This window comes from Odocoileus virginianus, chromosome 11 (genome assembly GCF_023699985.2).
Source record: "Odocoileus virginianus isolate 20LAN1187 ecotype Illinois chromosome 11, Ovbor_1.2, whole genome shotgun sequence".
NCBI lineage: Eukaryota > Metazoa > Chordata > Mammalia > Artiodactyla > Cervidae > Odocoileus > Odocoileus virginianus.
The window spans coordinates 23,613,622-23,635,145 of NC_069684.1; the positions used below are offsets into that span (position 1 = coordinate 23,613,622).

At 37.4% G+C, this 21,524-nt stretch overlaps 1 protein-coding gene across 6 annotated transcripts in view; it reads right to left on the minus strand.

Annotated features, from left to right (window-relative positions):
* RABGAP1L (RAB GTPase activating protein 1 like) overlaps positions 1-21,524 on the minus strand; it is a 677,279-nt gene that overhangs the window by 79,724 nt on the left and 576,031 nt on the right. The window contains exons 1-2 of one of the 6 annotated variants that reach the window (XM_020902283.2): positions 9,883-10,069; positions 7,984-8,717 (exon numbers count right to left, since the gene is read on the minus strand). The exons of the other annotated variants lie outside the window; for them this stretch is intronic. Of the exons in view, the coding sequence (XP_020757942.1) occupies positions 7,984-8,094 (111 nt within the window). The 5' untranslated portion in view covers positions 8,095-8,717; positions 9,883-10,069. Of the gene's footprint in view, positions 1-7,983; positions 8,718-9,882; positions 10,070-21,524 lie in introns of those variants that run through there. 6 annotated transcript variants of the gene reach the window in all.

Here is a 21,524-nt window from a genome sequence, read left to right on the forward strand (position 1 = left end):
CAGAGGTTTCCTCTGCCTGAGCCATTCTTTTTTCCCTTATTTTCCCTTGGATGGCATTCAGATCTCAAATGACACCAGTGAGGCACTCACTGATTACCCAGCATAAAGCCTCCAATTAAACAATTTAATTACATCATTCCATTTTAAGTCTCTGCATAACACTTATCACTGGCTGACAAGTGTTATTGTTAGCTAATATTCGTGTCTTACCTCTCCAAATAATATAAGATTTGCAATTGATACAGGTCTTTCTACCTCACACCTAGATTCCCAGGGCCAAAAATACAGCACAGCACACAGGAGTAGATCAATGAATATTTTAAATTAAATATTAAACTGAATGCAAATATGGGTGCTAAAAGAAATAAAAAAACTAGAATAAGATTTTTCAGTCATTGTGGACAAGCTATGATTTTACAAAACAAAAACCAGGTATTATATATTTCATGTCAATTGCTCCTATAACAACTCCAAAAAAGATTATTTTGAATTAACTCACAAATCAATCCCACTCCCAGAATCAAGTATAGAAGATAACTTCTCAACATCTGAAACAGGATCCCTAACGAGTGTCGTAGCAGCTGGTTCATTCATTTCATATTTAATAGCAAAACAACCTAAGTGAGCTTTAGAAAATGAATTTATTAAGTCCTACTAAATGTTAATCTCTATTTCAAGACTGTGTAAAGGAAGAATCAGTTTGGAATTATATTAATCTATACACATATACCTCTTACTATGTGCTAGGTATTCTTAAATGCTTTAATATATTAACTGATTTAATCCTATAAGATACTTCTAACATGCTTCCAATTCACAGATGAGAGAAAGGAAACTCAGAGAGGTCAAGTAACCTGCCCCAAGTAAATGAGCTAATTGGTGGTGAAGTGGGATTTGACCCAGACACTTCGGCTCTTGGGCTCATCTCTAGACTATGTTACCTCCCCTGTCACTCAGATTCGCTCTGAAGAATCTAGAGGTGTGATTAATGGGTAACAACTTAACTCTGCAAATGACAGAACTATAAATCTGAATGCTGTATGGCCGCTACATTCTGCAATGGGAATGAAAAAGCAAAGAACTTGGGGAAAGAGATAAAGTAGATGCAAAGAGACAAACTAATTAGATGGCAAGAGATAATGGAAAACGTTTGCCACTACCAGCTATGCTGAACTCTTGCTCTTGTGTTTAAAGGAACATCCCCTAGTGCCCACATGATAAATTCTGCTTCTTGTTTAAGATAGCTCAAGATTTTATTACCTGCAACTGTGAGAATCTTAACTTATACCAAAACTGATAAACCAAATGAGGGAGGATATGGCTTCCTGTCCTAAACTGCAGATGATGAAATACTACCAAAATATTTTCACTGAAATAACAATCAGAATGTAAAATATTCAGATAATAACATTAAAAAATATGGATGAGTCAATAGCTTTATTCTAATCAATATTTTTATATACAGAATGAGGATTGAGAAACAACTACTGATTTCATTCTTTTCTCCATCTCTGGCACAAGGAATTGCTCTAATTTTTTTTCTTTTTAATTTGGCATGTGAGATGAAATTTATGTGCCAACCTGATAAGGAGGAAGTCATTTCAGAAAGCTCGCCCTCATCCCCAGTTATACAACAGAAACTGTAGCTTCCTGAAGACCTCCCTTCTTTCCCTGGTGCAGAGCTGCTATGCTGGTATCTGTCTGCTAAGAACATTATATCCAGTGTTAATTGAGTATAAACATGTGTTAGTCTGGGTAAAAAGCTTTTGTTAATGGACAAACCATTAAAACCAAATCTCTTACAGTGATGCTGTGATCTAGAATTTTTAGATGTGGAACACGATAAAGCCAAAATGGGCCATCTTTTCTCCATTACATGTCTTAATATCCAACTTTCCTATTCAAGCTGACAATAGTAACAATCTTTCCAATTTTAATTTTATAAGGTGGAAAGTTTACATGACAGTAATTTGCAATTTATCTCAACCATTTACTCGTCTTGTATAGATCAGCTGCTGCTGCCTCCTAAGTAATTCTACTGTACCTATCCACTACAAGAACTGAGCAATGTGCCTGGATGAATTTCTTTATTTACACTTTTGCTGCTGAAGTGTCAAGAAGTCCAGACTCTTGTCAATTCTCTTTACCTGCTGTAATGACCTTTAAAATTTTTCTCCATGGGCAATGCAGCACCTGTCAATCCGTTACTGCCCATTCCTGCAATAATCGATATATCTACTCAACAGATGGTCTCACCCATATAAATCCCTACAATTAATGCCACATTGCCTTCTCACCATCCTGAGGCTCAAACCTAAGCTCTTCTACAGCAAGGGTCCCCAGCCTCCGGGATCTAAAGCTTGATGATCTGAGGTGGAGCTGATGTAATAATAACAGAAATGAAGTACACAATAAATCTAATGTTCTTGAACTACCCCCAAACCATCCCCTACACCCTGTCTGATAAAACAGGTCCCTGGTGTCAAAAAGGTTGGGGACCACTGCTCTATACCATCTTCATGGCAACAGACTTCAAGTTTTCTATAAGACTGATATCCTAATAGTGACCCCCTACCAAACAAAGCAATTCACTAGGGCAAACCCAACTAGTACATTTGTCCACCCCTTGCCTTCTTCATGGGCTTCCCTGGTGCTCAGTGGTAAAGAACTGCCTGCCAGTGCAGGAGATGAGGGTTTGATCCCTGGGTCAGGAAGATCCCCTGGAGAAGGAAGTGGCAGCTCACTCCAATATCCTTGCCTGGGAAAACTCATTGACAGAGGAGCCTGGCAGGCTACAGTCCACGGGGCTGCAAAGAGTCAGACACAACTTTTCAACTAAACAACAATAACGCCTTCTTCCGCATCCCTGTGATGTCTTATCTACTCACCATACTCATCCTTTAGGCTTTCTTCAGGCAGTTACAAGGGGAGACAATTAGAGCGTTCACTCCTAAATGCTTTTATTTAATCTTGGAAATAACCAAGTAATGTAATGCTACTATATCCCTCATTCAGATACTTAGAGAAACTAAGTAATTTTCCAGTAAGCAGCAGATGTAAAACTTGAACTGGGAATCTTATAACCTTAAAGCCTCTGAAATAGTTAATCCCTCAGCCTTTACACAAGGCTGTTTTCACCCGGCTCAGAAAGGCCCTACTACTTTCCACTCGCTGGCAAACAACTGATCAGCCTTCAAAGCTTCAATTAATTGCTTCCATCCCCTTTGGAATTCTGCCTCCACACTGAGTAACTATTCTCTACTTCATTCTACCTGATAACAGTAAATATCACCCCCATAAATATTGATTTTGCTTGTCTCTTTTATTTTAATATGAGATCTTTGGGTAAAGGATATTCTATTCATACCCAGCATATTGCAGTAATCCCAAAATGTTTATAACATTACATACTGGCTAAAACAACGTTCCCTTCGATTAAAAAGTTGAAATAATTCAGCAGAACATAAGTTAACATTTAACCTGAAATATGCAAGCTTGACAGACTATGCATTGGTTATTAGGTTTATTCATTTTTAAACATTAAATCATACATTCTGAATTTAAAATACATATTCAAAGCTTCCTTTTGGAATGCATAACAAATGTAACAGGTGTGATCTTTTCCCTTTATTTACACTAGTCAAGTATAAAAATAATTAGAAACGGTGGACGTGGTAGAGAAGAACGCTGGTGGTTCCACTAGGAGACAGAAGGCCCTGACTGAGGAAAACTTTAGAGTCTTCCTCCTTCGGTTGTTATTATTGGTTATTATTATTCCTGTGTGAGCACCTTGCAATAAGCAGAGGATGAGGAAACGGGTACAATTTTGTCTCAAAATGAAAGAGTTAATTTCAGCCAATGAACAACAAAAGGAAAATTAAGCTGCTGGATTTAAGGAAAGGCAAGGATACTGTGTCCAATGAGGTAGCTTTCTCAGTGCTTCTGAGTCATTGATTAGACTGGATTTTCACCTTACATACCAACTTATTTATGCTGTAATTTACAAGTTCCTAAGTTCTAATAGCACCCTTATGGCAGAAAGTGAAGAGGAACTAAAAAGCCTCTTGATGAAAGTGAAAGAGGAGAGTAAAAAAGTTGGCTTAAAGCTCAACATTCAGAAAACTAAGATCATGGCATCTGGTCCCATCACTTCATGGGAAATAGATGGCAAACAGTGGAAGCAGTGTCAGACTTTATTTTTTGGGGCTCCAAAATCACTGCAAATGGTGATTGCAGCCATGAAATTAAAAGATGCTTACTCCTTGGAAGGAAAGTTATGACCAACCTAGACAGCATATTAAAAAGCAGAAACATTACTTTGTCAACAAAGGTCCGTCTAGTCAAGGCTATGGTTTTTCCAGTAGTCATGTATGGATGTGAGAGTTGGACTATAAAGAAAGCTAAGCGCAGAAGAATTGATGCTTTTGAACTGTGGTGTTGGAGAAGACTCTTGAGAGTCCCTTGGACTGCAAGGAGATCCAACCAGTCCATCCTAAAGGAGATCAGTCCTGAATATTCATTGAAAGGACTGATGCTGAAGCTTAAACTCAATATTTTGGCCACCTCATGCGAAGAGTTGACTCACTGGAAAATACCCTGATGCTGGGAGGGATTGGGGGCAGGAGGAGAAGGGGACGACAGAGGATGAGATGGCTGGATGGCACCACTGACTCGATGGACATGAGTCTGAGTAAACTCCAGGAGTTGGTGATGGACAGGGAGGCCTGGCGTGCTGTGACTCATGGGGTTGCAAAGAGTCGGACACGACTGAGCGATTGAACTGAACTGAACTGAAGGTCTAATAATCATGACTCTAGGATTTTGTTTAGCTTATCTTAGCAACTACAGTATTGATGTGTATAAACTTATGTTGTGTGTGTGTATGAATAATCTGGATGATAAAAGAGAGATTTTACCTGACTTCCTTATCCTTTTTCCTTATCTGTTTTATCAAAAGGGCCTATATAAAGGGATCTGTGATTTTCTTCATTATCATTCATTATTAAAGGATCAACAGGATACAGCCATATTATCAAAGTGTGAATCAAGACATTTCTGAAATCAATGGTTGTGCATAACTATCTTTAAAACAAATATAACAGAGCAGAAAAAAAAACTGAATACATCACATGTAGCAACAGTAAGTATGGTTTAGTCAAATTTTCTTTCAGTCTTGTGTGTACAATGTCGGGAGATGTATTTTTCACTGTGTCTCCATCAGAGATGTCAGAAAGCCACAGAGCTACTTATGAACAAGAAAAGATTCAGTGTCCACATCAAAACCACTGTACTTAATGGCATTACTACCATTTAAGGAATCAAGATAACTCTCATTATGAAACAAAGTCCAATTACAGAAATATTAATTAATCCTGTACTAGGAAAGTTTCTAAATACCCTTATAAAAGTCAACCTAAACCCAGGGGATTTTATATGTTAGCAAGAATGTAATTTGCTTTACAGTGCAGTAATAAATCACATTGAGAAGCAATTTACTTTATACTGCGGAAAATCTGAGTATTTATCTCTTTTATGCGATTTTTTAAAGGGTTCATCCGGACAAAGCAGAAAACTCAATATGGAATCAAAAGCAAATAATAAATATTTTATCTTACTACAATTTTAGTATAACTTTCCCAGACAAACTAAAACCAAACTATCACTTCCAAAAGATTATACCAGTAAATAAACTCTTTCAAATTTCAAACCCAGTTTGAGAACTAAGAATCTCCAGAATGTTCCGTAATCAATTTAACATCCTAACATTTATACTATTTAAAAGTTCGGTGTATAGAGCTATATTTTGTGTCTTTATCATGCCTCTGAGATTTTCCATGCTAGTGACCAAATTTCATGTCAAATAAGCTCCTGGGCTAAATCCCCTTAGGGGGAGCTGGAATTGCATCAAGGCATAATATATATCAATATGCAGAATATGGAAGAGTGTTTCCTGGTAAGCACATCAACAGTCATTCATTCATTCATTCATTTTCTCTCTTCCTGTCTCTCTGTACGTGTATAAGCACACATCCCAAATGTCTTGTATTTATTGAGTATATGAGGCTCCCCATGACCTGGTCACTGCCTACCTCTTCCGCATCTTCTGTCCTCTACACTGGGTTACTTTACATCTCTGTTTTTGTTCTTCTCCCCTTTGACCTGTAAAATTCCTACACATTTTTGAAGACTCAGGTCAGATCCCTTAAAAGGACCTTGATAGGACCATTAGAAAACAGTGAAACAGAATTTTGAATTTTCTGGATAAGTGTTCATGATGGAATATTATAAAATTAATGGCTAAAATGAAGCTTAAAGATTACTCACAACTGTGAACTAACCTATCCTGACTTGGTATATATACATATTTATGGTTAACTAAGGATTTACAATAATCTCCATATAATACATATAATTATAAAAACAGAAATTATGTATATTAAACAGGAAAAGAATGCAATAGGCTGGATATTTTTGTACCAATGAACACAAAAGTATATTATGGTTTTGTTTTTGCTTTGCTTTTTTGGTCTAGCTCATTCTTTTAAACTGTAGCTATAAAACATTTACAAAAGGAGAAAGTATAATGAATTCCTATGTACTCCTCTTCTGTTTCAACAACTATCAACACCTATTCATTTAGTTTTACCCACATCACCAACCTCTTTACTGGACCATTTTGAATCTTTGCAGACATTAACTATCCTTACCTATCTTGTTTATCATCATTAACTATATCCATACATCTCTCTAAATCATCATTTTAAACACAATCAAAATATTACTGCACACACACAAACTGAGTACTTCTCAGTATTATTAATATCTAATTAGTGGTCAAATTTTCCCTGATTACCTTATAGATTTTTTTTATGGTGTCATCAGTACACCGAAACAAGGTCAGTATACTGCATCAAGCTGATATTACCCTTAAGTCTTTGAAAATTAACCTATGAGTTACCCCTCCACCTTTTTTTTTTTATTACAATATATTGTTTGAAGAAATTGCCACATTGTGTTAAGGTTCCTATGTCTTAGAATAGAGAATTATGGTTACATACTAGTAAGATGGTGGCTCAATGGTAAAAGAATTCACCTGCAAATCAGGAGACACGGGTTTGATCCCTGGGTCGGGAGACACCCTGGAGGAAATGGCAACCCACTCCAGTATTCTTGCCAGGGAAATCCTGGACAGAGGAGCCTGGCGGGCTATAGTCCATGGGGTCACAAGATTCGGACACAACTTAGTGACTAAACAAAAACAACTAGTAAGATAATCGTTATTATTCCCCATTCTCTTGCTTATGATGAGTACTACTGAATAGAAGAGGTCACTATGACAACAGTCAGGAAAGTATGTTTAAAAGATACGGATCAATGACTGATATAAGGATGACATTTACACAGAAGAAACAAACATTTGCAAGGACTTTGTTTTTCTATTATGCCAGGACATGCAAACTAAGACTCTGGGAGAATGGTTAAAAACAAAAGGTTACAAATTTAAATCCCAACTAAAATTATATTTATAATAGTTTCAAGTAATAATGTAAAGACTCTGAAAGTTATTTGATTTTTAGATAGTTCAATTCTTAATGTCTCTGTTATGGCCCACTGGTAAAAATGCTCCACTTCAGAAATACTGAATTATATATGTGTAAATAATAGCCATATATGTACATACAAGGCAAACATGGGAGAACATTATGTTTGTCATTATAAAACTTCTTTCAACCTCACTACATAAAAAAGCATTAACCTAAGCTTTAATTCTGGGATACTTTAAATGTACTACTAAAGTATAATAGTGTTTACTTATATAAATAAAACCATGAAAACCTGTAGACCTTGTTGCAGCTGTAACAATGTCAACAGCAATACTTCTATTTTAATTCCTAGGAAGTTATGCCTCAACTGCTACACGAGTACAACTATCATATTAGAAAAGAAATAACAGCCCGAGAAAATGTGCAAGGCCCCACCTACCATAGACCTGGGCTTGCTGATGGCCACCAGACTAGTGAGGAAGTCTTCATCGTGCAGCTGGCTGAAAACATGGGCGTCATAGGCTACCATAATGGAGATTTCTTCCATCATCTTGCCAGCTGGTCTTTCCACAACAGCAGCTGCTGTCCCAGCTCCAGACCAGACTACCCAGGGGAAAATCCTATTGCAGCTTGGTGTCAATGCACACACCCACCTGAGTTTGAGGGGGTGGAGTGTCAAAAATCCAGAGAAGGGGAAAAAAAAGCAGCTGCTATCATAGGCTTGTCTAGAAATTCACCCCCAGTAGAAAACTGAGTTAGGTCTCTTATCTACGGAGGAAGTATATACTATAAACACCTTCTGCATTCTTAACAGAGCAGCTGGAAAATTTAGTTTCTGGAAATCTTCTTTAAACTTCAAAAAAGTCTCCTAACTGGAAATATCCTAGAGCAAAAATGGGAAAAAAAAAAAAAGGAAACCAAAAACCACAAAAATTGATGTTATGTTCTTGAGAATTTTTTTAAGTTTATCTTCTTACTTCAGTATTACTTATATCAAGATTTGTCTTCTTGGAGAAGATGTAGATTTTCTTACTGCTTATTTTTTTCACGTTCACAGCAAATAAATAGATGGCAACATTTAATTTTTCAGAATTTATAGAATTCTTGGTGTAATTAAAAATTATCTCAAGAAGTGTGGAAAAAAAAAAGGTTCCTTTTCCCCTCTGAGTATTTCTGTTAAAAACAAAAAGTACCAAAATATAAAAATGAAACAGACTGCAATATCAGTTAATAACCATTTCCTCTTCTCCCACTAAAAAAACAACAAATATTTTAAACAGAATTCTTGATTTTCAGAGAATTTAGTTTTCCGCTGTTATTCTGAAAACAACACAAGGTTGTCATTTCTAAACTGATTATTATTCTCCCATGATAAAAGTTCTCTTTGTCTATTTTTAAGCTTAGAGATTTCTTTTAATTACCCAAATCAGCAGATAGTAATGAACTATTGATGCCTTAGCTATGAGAAGCGTCTTTTTAAGTACAGCTGAAGACAGTAAATGAACCTCAATGTGCCCTGATGAAAAATGTGAAAACTGACCAAACTGTCATTACAAGGTTGCCTAAATCACCAGGAAATATAATGGAGCCTAATTCCATGGGGAAAGTATTAAGCAAATAAAAAGGGAGGAGGGCAGATAAAGCTCCTCCCAAAGTTGTTTTGCCAGTATTTCTAATTAAGCTATTATCTTCTCTGCTTTTTCCAGAGTATGACAGTGCAATACTATGAGAAATATTTGTTAGAATTAAACTGGGAATGTTTATCTTTAATCAAATATAATATTTAGTCCTAATTACCCATAGTAGTATTATGTTATTTAGTTTGCTTGTTTTTCAGAAAACAAGACTTGGAATGAAATTTCTAATGCCTATTTTTCCTTGTCTTTCCAAAGTATTTCCACCTAGATGAACATGATTACTTAAATAGTACTCTGTTCTATTTAAATGTGATTAGAAGAGTTTTGCAACTACCAGAGCATTCTGGATTACAAACACACGCACACAACACACACACACGCACACACACACTCGCACATACACAGAAGGGGGGAAACACCTTACTGCCAGGAAACAGAAGCAAGACTAATAGGCTTATTTTAAACCGAAAATGCAATACTTTAAATAAATCCTCAAGATTAAAACAGCTTCAAACTGTGTTTGACCCATGCTGGAGCTGGTAAAGCATTTTCACTTCATTTTTTCCCCCCCTACAAGGCAGATGTGCCTTTTAAGTATTATTTTTCTTAAAAATTCTTCCCGCACTCAACACTGACTAACCCGGTAAAGACTAAATGATCATCAGGAGATGAGGTATTCTAAAGCGTCAGGCAGTTCATACCTTTTTAATTCCTTTTTATCTTTTCAGAAGTACTTGAAAAGATACTGTGACTCCTCTCGTGCATTCACTAGCACCAGAAGGCTTCCGATTTATCTCGCAGGACCACTTTCTAGCTGTGAAAGCAATTCCTCTGGCTTTCATATTTTCCTTGGCTGTCCAGTGACTCAGTGCTTCCACACTGGTATCTGAATCAGGTGCGCTGACAAAGACACCTGTTGTGGAAGGTAAAGAAACCACTTCCCATAATGCCTTATTCCCTGCTGGCAACAGCCCAGGGGCAAACAAGAATTATGACCGCATTTGAGCAGTTGCCTGTGCAGCCTGGGAGAACACATTCAGTTTAACAATAGGTAATCTTCTTGGTTAAGAACACTCATAACCAAGGGAAAAAAAAAAGAAACGACCAGGGAAAACAGTATTAAATAGTTTTAGGTGCTATGTTACAAAGTCATAAAACTTTTAAGGCATTAGGGCTATAGGAGTGCAAAACACTTTTAGAAACATAATCAAAGGCTGTAAAGACGGTTTTAAAATGACAAAGAAGCTAGCCACTTCAAATAATTAAGTCCTTTTAGAGCTCCACGTGGGTTGTTAGGTAAACAATTAGGTATTTTTACAAAGCTCCTGATTTATTATCTTCAAAAGACTGTTCCAATTAGCCAGAGTGCCTTAGAATTATCCATAACAGTTTGTGCCTCAATCCAAGAGGTCTTCTCTAATAGCCACACTGCATACACTTACTAGAACAAGGGCTCCGTAAGTTTTGTATGTATCCTTCATTTTCTGTCACCCTTAAATATTCCTCCAGATTTTACAGTCTGGGAAACAAAAATTTTAATGTCCCTTTTTCATACAGTTAAATGTATATCTGTGGTCCCCCCAAAAAAGCATACTTCTATGGCTGATTCATGTTGATGTTTGCCAGAAAACAAAATTCTGTAAAGCAATTATCCCTCAATTAAAAAAAATTTTTTTTAGCAAACCAATGATCTATTTTTTTAAAAACTGTCTTTATACTACCTTTTCCTCTTTTCCTAAAGATTCTTTTCTCCAGTCTCAGAAATAAACAGCTATTACCCCCCTTCCAAACTTCAGGAGTCATTGTACACAGTCATGTTTACATGCAGTACTTCACTGCCTTGCAAGACATCTTTCTGACTCGTTTGCCTTTTCACCAGTGAATTGGACCCAGGGATCTCCCCGGATGGTTCCCACCTGAGCTTCTGCAGTCACTGACTTCACACCATTCAGATCCACTGAAAGAAAGGTATGGGGGGAGGGTGGAATTACCTGCAATCAAGGAGTGTACTGCCGACAGCACCAGTTGCTGCTAAAATTCACCAGGAGAGGATTGTGTATTAAATGGACAGCAGAAAATAAAGCATTTGTGGTAACCAATAGAGGGGCTCCAGTTCCAGCGGGAACAAGCTAGCTGTCTGTCCCAGGGCAAGTCACTTAACCTCCCAAGGTTTCAATTTCCTCATGGTCATGTAAATTGAGAGGGACGGAATAGATGAGAGGTTTTCCTGCGTGCTCAGAAAGAGTCAAAAGCAGTGTGTCCTTTTCCGCTCCACTAAATAGGCTTATTGGAGGATTTGAAGGTGAGAATACCTTTTTAATCTCTATCAGGATGAATCACAAAGCGTAACATTAATCCCAGATGTTAGGAAACTACCCCCCAGGGTTGCTATAATGTGTCCCAACAAAAGCTGTCGTCTACTTTGTACCCTAAATTGGATTTTCTAACATCAACTCTTCAGCTTTTAAAAGATTTGGTGACAGTTGTTGCACTTTTTTATTAGTTATTCTTTACAGTCTTTCTATTCAGAAGCCAAACTGGCTACAAAATATTTTTCAAAAGGCTTCTAGATCTCATTAAAATAAAAAAAATTAACAAATATTAATAAATATCTCCAATGATTTTTGAATGCTGTTTTTAAAAATATTTTTACACAGATTTTACTCTATTAGCTGATTGTGTTCCAATGGCTATTCTTCTGGGATTACTCCTATTTAACACAAATATACCTGGGTCATACTAAATGAGCGTTGAGTCTAATAAACCATTCCTGGTCTTCAGAGAACATCTATTCTCAAGAGTCAAATTTAGTAAAAGCCAAAATAAAAATCAAGAGAAGCCTGAATAAGATGTGAACATTTTCTATTTCTGTGTTCTCCCCAAATGCAGCAAAGTAGTTTAATCATGGGAGCAGTATTTTGTTATCCACCATCAAAGCAGCAAATACATTTAAAAAATGAACACACATCATTACAAAATTATCTCACCTCACAAGAGTGGCTTTAGAGACCCTTTCTCCCATGCCTCAGGTTCTATCTGTAGAACATTCTCATCACAACAGCCATAAAATCAGGATAAGATAGAAGACAAAACCACCATGACAGAAATATGGCCTAGAGGACAGAAAGGTCTCCTGTGCCCCCACCACATACTGACAAAGCCTGGTAGAGACCGTTTTTTTCTTCCCCAGGGGTTCGTCTAATCATTCAGTAACATCTTTATAGATTCAATTAATAATATAATAGATTCAATTCAATATAAATATTCATGAAATATATATATAAATATTCATGGAGTACACACAACTCAGTTTTAACAGACTGTCGCAAAACGTTCATGGTATTGACATAGAGATAAAGAACTCTAAGAAAGACAAAATTCTACTCTTTCTTAATCACAGAAAAGCAATATTCCAAGGAGGTTTCTCTTTACATGTAGGAGTGCACATTACTAAAACCCAAGTGCTCTCAGTGGCGGAACAAGAGATAAAATGAGAGAGAAACCACAGAAATACCAATAGAAGAAAACTTCTCAGAAGATTTTGGATTTCAGAATAGTCCAGTAACATACTGAGTTTTACAAAGGGAAAAAAAGAAGTATAAGATAAATTAAAGAAATCTTGGTTCTTTTCAAAATCATGCAAATGTAACTAAAGAAAACCATTATTCTTGTGTCAAATTCCAACCGTTTAGCTCATTATCTTTCTTATCTTTGCCAGTAATTGCTAGGCAAATTCAAAACCTCAGAAAACACAGATTATTTAAAAAAAAAAAAATCCCTAGAGTTAAACTAAGAAAACAAAAACCAGTGGGACACAAATACTTGCTTAACAGCTGTACTGGGTATCTTACTCCTTCATTTGCATCTCACTGCAAAAAATGATGGGGAGGTACATTCCAGACTATGAAAGAGTAGCTGCAAGCTTTAACAAGTCAGCTTTCTACCACATTTGTAACTCTAAAACCCACAGCTAACTATTAAAAACAAGACAACAGGTCCAACATGGAGTTCCTTATGCTAAAGCCCCATGTCACCAAAGACTGCTACAGTTTCTACTCTCCCAGAAATGAAATCTTAAACCAGGAATCACCTGATCAGCACTAGTTAGGTAATCTGCCTGATAGAGCAGGTGAATTTCCCCTAAGGGAAAGTGATCTCCCCGTAACCACTCAACTTTTTTGTCTAGTTTAACTTTCTTGGTTCTGCTCCATTCTGCCTATAAAAGTACAACTCCTCAGAATGCCATTCTATCTGCTAGACTGGCTGCTTCCCATACATGAATTGTTGAATAAAGCCAGTGAGATCTTTAAAATTTACTCACTTGAATTTTCTTTCTTAACACAACATATTCACTTAAATTTTACCTAACCAAAAATAAATATTTCAAGTGCTCCTAAGCATTCACTGTTGAAGCCTGGCTTGGAGATTTTGAGCATTACTTTGCTAGCGTGTGACATGAGAGCAACTGTGTGGTAATCGTAGCAAAGTAGCACACTAGCAAAATAATGCTCGAAATTCTCCAAGCCAGGCTTCATCAGTATGTGAACCATAAACTTGCAGATGTTCAAGCTGGATTGAGAAAAGGCAGAGGAACCAGAGATCAAATTGCCAACATCCGCTGGATCATCGAAAAAGCAAAAGAGTTCCAAAAAACATCTACTTCTGCTTTATTTACTATGCCAAAGCCTTTGACTGTGTGGATCACACCAAACTATGGAAAATTCTTAAAGAGATGAGAATACCAGACCACCATACCTGCCTCCTGAGAAATCTGTATGCAGGTCAAGAAGCAACAATTAGAAGTGAACATGGAACAACAGACTGGTTCCAAATCTGGAAAGAAGTATGTCAAGGCTGTATATTGTCACTCTGCTTATTTAACTTATATGTTGAGTACATCATGAGAAACGCTGGGCTGGAATCAAGATTGCCAGGAGAAATATCAATAACCTCAGATATGCAGGTGACACCATACTTATGGCAGAAAGCAAAGAAGAACTAAAGAGCCTCTTGATGAAAGAGGAGAGTGAGAAAATTGGCCTAAAACTCAACACTCAGAAAACTAAGATCATGGCATCCAGTCCCATCACTTCATGGCAAATAGATGGGGAAACAGTGAAAATAGTGGCAAACTTTTATTCTTTAGGGCTCCAAAATCACTGCAGATGGTGACTGCAGCCATGAAATTAAGACACTTGCTCCTTGAAAGAAAAGCTATGAACAACCTAGACAGAATATTAAAAAGCAGAGATATTTCTTTGCCAATAAAGGTCCATCTAGTCAAAGCTATGGTTTTTCCAGTAGTCATGTACGGATGTGAGAGTTGGACTACAAAGAAAGTTGAGTGCTGAAGAACTTTTGCTTTTGAACTGTGATGTTGGAGAAGACTCTTGAGAGTCCCTTGGTCTGCAAGGAGATCAAACCAATCAATCCTAAAGGAAATCAGTCCTGAATGTTCATTGGAAGGACTGATTCTAAAGCTGAAACTCCAATACTTTGGCCACCTGATGCAAAGAACTGACTCACTGGAAGAGACCTTGATGCTGGGAAAGACTGAAGGCAGGGGGAGAAGGGGACAACAGAGGATGAGATGGTTGGATGGCATCACTGACTCGATGGACATGAGTATGAGTAAGTTCTGGAAGTTGGTGATGGGACAGGGAAGTGTGCTGCAGTCCATGGGGTTGCAAAGAGTCAGGCACAACTAAACGACTGAACTGAACTGAACACATTCACTGCTATTTGCTATTAATATCACCCTGAGTGAGAATGGTTTCAAACACAATCCAGGAATACGAGTAATGCTGCATCTTGTCTCATTTTGAGCAGAATATACAACTGAATTGTAATTACAAATACTTTCAGCGTAATTTCTAAAGCATTTGAGTAACTTTTAAAAAGCTTTACTGACGACTAAATCAAACCATTCCACATGGAGTATGTTTCAGATTCCTTTTTTCACGAGGTCAGAAGGTAGGTTTAGGGAACAATGAACTGTAAGCTCCTTTTCATTCAAGTGTTCATTTGTCTCAAGTTCTTCCTGTAGGGTTGCTGACCCAACCTGGATAACTCCCTTCCAATGAGCCCTCAGGTCCCTGTAGTCGATCATACACCGAAGCGTGAAGCTGTGGACTTGGCTAAAATTCTGCAGTTAAAACTAGAAGAATTTCATGGTATGTGAATTATATCAATAAAAATAAAAACAGCAGCATTTACAGAATGCCTACAACGTGCATGAGATGGGCTTATCGATTTGTAATATAGTAAAATAGAACTAGTTATAATAATGACTGGAGGAGAAGGGGACAACAGAGGATGAGATGATTGAATGGCATCACTGAACCAATACACATGAGTTTGAGCAAGCTGTGGGAGATAGTGAAGGACAGGGAAGCCTGGTGTGCTGCAGTCCATGGGGTTGCAAAGAGTCAGACATGACTGAGTGACTGAAGAACAGCAGCTTACACTAAAATTCTTCTGTAATAGCTAGTGTTTAATAAGTACTCACTCTGCCCTAGACACAGACTCTCATTTAATCTTCACATAAGTCAACAAGCTAGGCACTACAAATATCCTTGCTTTATAGATGAAGTAACTAAAGTGTGGACAAGTTTAGGGATTTGACTCCGTTCTCAACAGTCAGAAATGGAATCGACAGGATTCCAAAACCAGGCTGTCTGGCTGCAAAGTGCATGCCCTTCACGACTAAAGTAAGATAGGGGAAGTAAGCAAACATGCAGGGAGAATCAGCCTTGAGCCAGTCATCACTGCTCCTCCCACGCTGGGATCTCCTTCACACTCACACACTTCAGGCTACACAATACCATGCACTGTATGTGTCAAGTCATATTAGAATTGTAAGAGAATTAAGTCCTTCTGCAGACAGGAAAGTCTTCATGGGAAAAAGACTGGATTAGTTTTCATAAGCGAAGTAATTTTTTTAAGAGAAAAAAGAAAATTAGCCTGGTCAGAGTGGTAAACTGATACTTAGATACAGTAGGATAACGTTTCAAAGGCAGTTTTGAATCAGCCTGTGGTAGGTTTCTAATCTCAGGTCAACAAATTTGGAATAGAAGGTATGCAGGCCAAGGGCAGACCGTGTAGACTACAGGGTTTTTGTCTTTCTAGCCTCCACTTTTTTTTTTTTTTTGTCATTAGGTCATTAGAGGAAGCACAGTATAATGGTTAACACATGGACTCCAGGGTTCCAAATACCCTGGTTTGATACAATACTTTGCCACATACTAGCTTTTTGACCATGAGCAAGTTTCACAGGCTATCTCACTACTGGTCTTCTCATCCATAAAATGAGAAAATGATAATACTACCAATGTTATGAGGAATAAGATAATGCATATAAAAGTCCTTACTAAGCTGCCAGGCTTCATAAAGTATCTGATTAGTGACAGCTGCTATTATTATCAACATTAGTAAAAATGATGGGGAGTTCCCTGGTGATCTAGTGGTTAGGATTCAGCACTTTCTCCGGTATGGCCTGGGTTTAATCTCTAGTCAGGGAATTGAAATTCTGCAAGTCATACCATGTGGCCAAAAAAAAAAAAATGAGAGAGAGAGAGAGAGAAAAGCTTGGAGGGGTAAGATCATCTGTCAAAAACGGAGAAGAAGATGGAATATAACCTTTAGAAATGAGGTGGGGGCTGTTCTCAGTGTATGAGGGCAGTCAGTACCTCCATTTCTATTTTTTTGGTCCAATTAATAAAAAATTCAGGAGGGAGAAATAAAAAGTGTCACACAACTCCAATCCTGTACCTGTTTTCCCAACGCAATTAATCTTTCATAGATGTTGCTTTGTTTGGGAGTGATTTGGTAATTTACACAAATCCTTCTGTTAGAAATAATTGAAGCAGTTTAGTGGAGGTAAAAGACTGATAATGGGGTGGCAGGGGATCTCTCACAGTTAGCCTTCCCTCTCCAGTTTCCTGACTACAGTGCAAACAGAGCCTAATCAATTACCTTTTATTAAATCGAGCAATTGTGACAAGAACAGGGAACAAAGAGAGCATTTGTTGTATAATGATATCCATCTGTTAAAACCTGATCAAGAAAACAGTTACAATGGGCTATCATGTGCAAATACATAATCCTTCTTCATAATTGTATTATAATAAGATTTTCCAGCATTCATTTGTATCTTAGAGTCAAAAGAAATATCCTATGCAATAGTTTAGAGTAACAGCTTATCCAGAAGCTTAGAACTGACCAATAAACCTGTAATCTACTTCAGTTCAAAGATATCAACTGAATTTGATTAGGGGTGAAGGTGGAAGGAGAGGAAAAATAACACATATTTAACAGTCGCTGTGCCGGCAGCAGGGTGGGGGACGTGGGGGGCAGGGGAGCTTTAACTATTTTCTATTTCTTTTAGTTTTAACAGCAGTACTATTCGACTGGTTTTGTTATCCCCAATTTACAGAAGGGGAAACCACTGCCTTAAGAGTTTATTTGAGGTCTTACCAGTAGTAAATCAGACCTATGATTAAAACTGATATACATGATTACAAAGGCTCTGGGTGTTGCTTTTTTTCCCCAGCTTTTGGTTTTTTCCTCCACCTACAACAAGTTCTTCATAACATGAATTTAACTGAGAAGAAAAATGGTTCAACTTGGAGATCCTGAAATAGAAACTTTAAAATTTCTAAAGCGAGATTCTGTATTTCTCTTCTCTTTTGTTTTAAATATTATATTAAATGTCTTAAATATTTTGTTTTTAATATTATGTCACTGTATATTGAAAATATGAACTAAAAACTCATTGCATCGAATAATATTACTTACTAGGCATTTGCAAATTGAAGAAAAAGAAAAGACTGGAGGCAAACTACTGACAACTGCCATGCACATACTAAGAATCTGCTACAACAAAAAATACCATGTGAACTGAGACAGCATTCTTTGAACTGTCAACGGTGGCTTTTATGACGTTAAAAATTAGCTTTTCCTTTGTGTTAAGAGCAACAGTGAATTGCTTAATTGGCTGACAGTAAAATAATAAAAAGGTATTGATAATTTTTTAACAGTAGTTGTTAAGTAGGAGCAGTGGCAATGCCCAAAGCATTCTAATTTTATTTTGATAAGAATTTACTTTTTATATTTCATCTAAAATTTTTTTCCCAAAAAGTGATCATTTCAGGCTTAAAAAGTGTTAGCAAGTGTCATCATAGAGACTCTCTGTCTAAAATCATAAAGATCATAAAAATAGCTGAAATCCTTATGCTTTAATTCCTCTTCAAACTAAGCAGGAAGTTAAGAGGGAATATAAGGGCCTGCATAGCTGACTTAAAGGTTTTATTTTCAGTCACTGATTCTAAAATGATAACCACCTTCAGGCCTAAGGATATACATATTCTGCAAAACATCTTCCTTATTTTAAATGCTCACTGAGATCTAAGTAAAGCTTTATATATTTAGGTGAGGAAGGCCTAGTTTAACTAGGTTAAATAGTTTACTAGTTAACTTGATACATAAAGAAACAGAGGCAAAATAAGCAGCCATTAATTTCTAGAATTTCTGGCTTATGCATTCCTTACTGCATGCATGCTCAGTTGCTCAGTTGTGTCCGACTCTCTGTGACCCCACGGACTTCTTCTCTGTCCAGGCTTCTCTGTCCATGGAATCTTCCAGGCAAGAATACTGGAGTGGGTTGCCATTTCCTACTCCAGGGGATCTTTCTGACCCAGGGGTCAAGTTCACCTCTCCTGAGTCTCCTGCGTTGGCCAATGTGCCATCTGGGAAGCCCACATTCCTTATTATGTTGTCCTTATTTTCCTGTATTAAAATCCTCAGTGTGTTCTTAAATACAAATTTTAAATATTCAAAACTGCTATGGAATTGTTATTTTATATTAAACAGCATACATTTAGGGAGAATTTTAATTGTGCAATATGAGATTATGACATATATTTAGACCAACGTTTAACTAAACTTGAGATAATGGTGAAACAAAAAATTAACTAGCTGAAATTATGTTTCTATATAAGCAAATCTGAATAAATGGTCAGATTGTAAAACTGGATACAAATATTTTTTAGTGGCTCCTGAACAACTTTAACTTATGTATATAATGTCTTTTGCTTCTTCTAATGGCCAACTAGTTGTTATTTCACTACTTCTATTTCTCTTTCAAGGAGTGCAAAAACAGGGAAAGAGGGAAAAACTCTAATTAGTGACTTTAACTGGTGGGTGTTATTTTTAATCATCTATATCAAATAACAAATATATATATTTAATGTATATATTTAATGTATATATTTAATATATATTTAATATATCAAATGGGAATAAGTTAAAATTAAGAGTTAAAATAAATACGAGTTTCATTTTATATAAATTTCAGTTATCAAATGTGTAACCAATTTTCAGTTTTCTATTCCCACATATAAAGGAGAGTGCCTAAAATAGAGTTTACAAGAAAACTGGTTCATAAAGCAGGCTAAATAAACTTCATGTTAAACAAAGAGTTCTGGCATTAAACTTTATAAAGGATAAAAGAAATTGCCCATTATCTGTGCTTGGAAAAACAGAACTGAAGCATTAATAAGTGTCTACTTTTATTAACTATTTTAGTCACCATTAGTGATCTTGTAAATTTTTTTTCTTTTCCTCTGGAAAAACTGAATAGTAACCTGGTCTTAAAACTAACATGTTAAGGTTCAAAGAGTTTTTAAACTTCAACCATAACATTTTCTTATTCCCCTCACCATTCTTCTCCACATTATCTATCTTCATTTTTCTCTTTGTCTCTCTCTTTCAAACATAGCTAAGTCGCTGTAGTCGTGTCTAACTCTTTGTGACCCTATGGACTGTAGTCTGTCAGGCTCCTCTGTCCGTGGGATTCTCCAGGTAAGAATACTGGAGTGAGTTGCCATTTCCTTCTCCAGGGGATCTTTCCGACAAGGGGTCAAACCTGCAACTCCTACGTCTCCTGCACTGGCAGGAGGCTTCTTTACCACTATTGCCACCTGGGAAGTCCCTCTCTCACACATACCTCTCTTGAATTATTTTTTTGTCCTAAACTATTTGACTCCAGCACATATGCATTTTATTTGACATGTATTTATATCATTGTGACCCCTCAAGAGACTGAGCCATATCTGTGAGTGTGTGCGGGCCTTCTGCGGAGGTGTGAGTCAGCAATGGCCTGCTGAGGGGACAGGGGCACTGGCAGCGGCAGTCCTGGGAAGCACAGGTTGGCACAAGTCTTCCTGGAGGTTGCCTTTAGCCCTATCCAAAAGCCTGCAGACGCCAGGAAAGGGCCTTCACAGGCCAAACGACTAACAGGGAGGGACCACAGCCCTACCCAGCAGCAGAAAACAGGATTAAATACTTACTGAGCATGGCCCTGCCACCAGAGCAAGCCCCAGTTTTCCCCACAGTCAGTCCCTTGCATCAGAAAGCTTGCATAAGCCTATTATTCTCATCCATTAGAGGACAGACAGAAGAAACAAGAACTACAATCCCACAGCCTCCAGAACGAAAACCACAATCACAGAAAGCTAACCAAAATCATCACATGGATCATAGCCTTGTGTAACTTAATGAAATAATGAGCCATGCTCTGAAGGGCCACCCAAAACGGACAGGTCATGGTGGATAATTCTGACAAAATATGGTCCACTCAAGAAGGGAACAGCAAACCACTTGAGTATTCTTGCCTCGAAAACCCATAAACAGTATAGAAAGGAAAAAAGATATGGCATCAGAAGATAACTCCCCCAAGTCAGAAAGTGTCCAATATGCTACCAGGGAAGAGCAGAGAAATAGCTCCAGAAAGAATGAAGAGGCTGGGCCAAAGCAGAAACCATGCTCACTTGTGGATGTGTCTGATGATGAATTGGTAGTGAAAGTAAAGTCTGATGTAGTAAAGAATAATATTGCCTAGGAACCTAAAATATTAGCTCCATGAATCAAGGTAAACTGAGTGAACACTGATATTTTAGGAATCAGTGAACTAAAATGGAAGGGTGCTTTCTAATTGTGGTACAGGAGAGGGCTCTTGAGAGTCCCTTGGACTGCAAGAAGATCAAACCAGTCAATTCTAAAAGAAATCAACCCTGAATATTCACTGGCAGGACTGATGCTGAAGCTGAAGCTCCAACACTTTGGCCACCTGATGCCAAGAACCAACTCATTGGAAAAGACCCTCACACTGGGAAAGACTGAAGGCAAAAGGAGAAGGAGGTGGCAAAGGATGAGTTGGTAGGATAGCATCACTGATTCAATGGACATGACTTGAGCAAACTCCAGGAGACAGGAGAGGTCTGGTGTGCTACAGCCTATGAGGTCTCACAGAATCAGACACAACTTAGCAACTGAATAACAATGG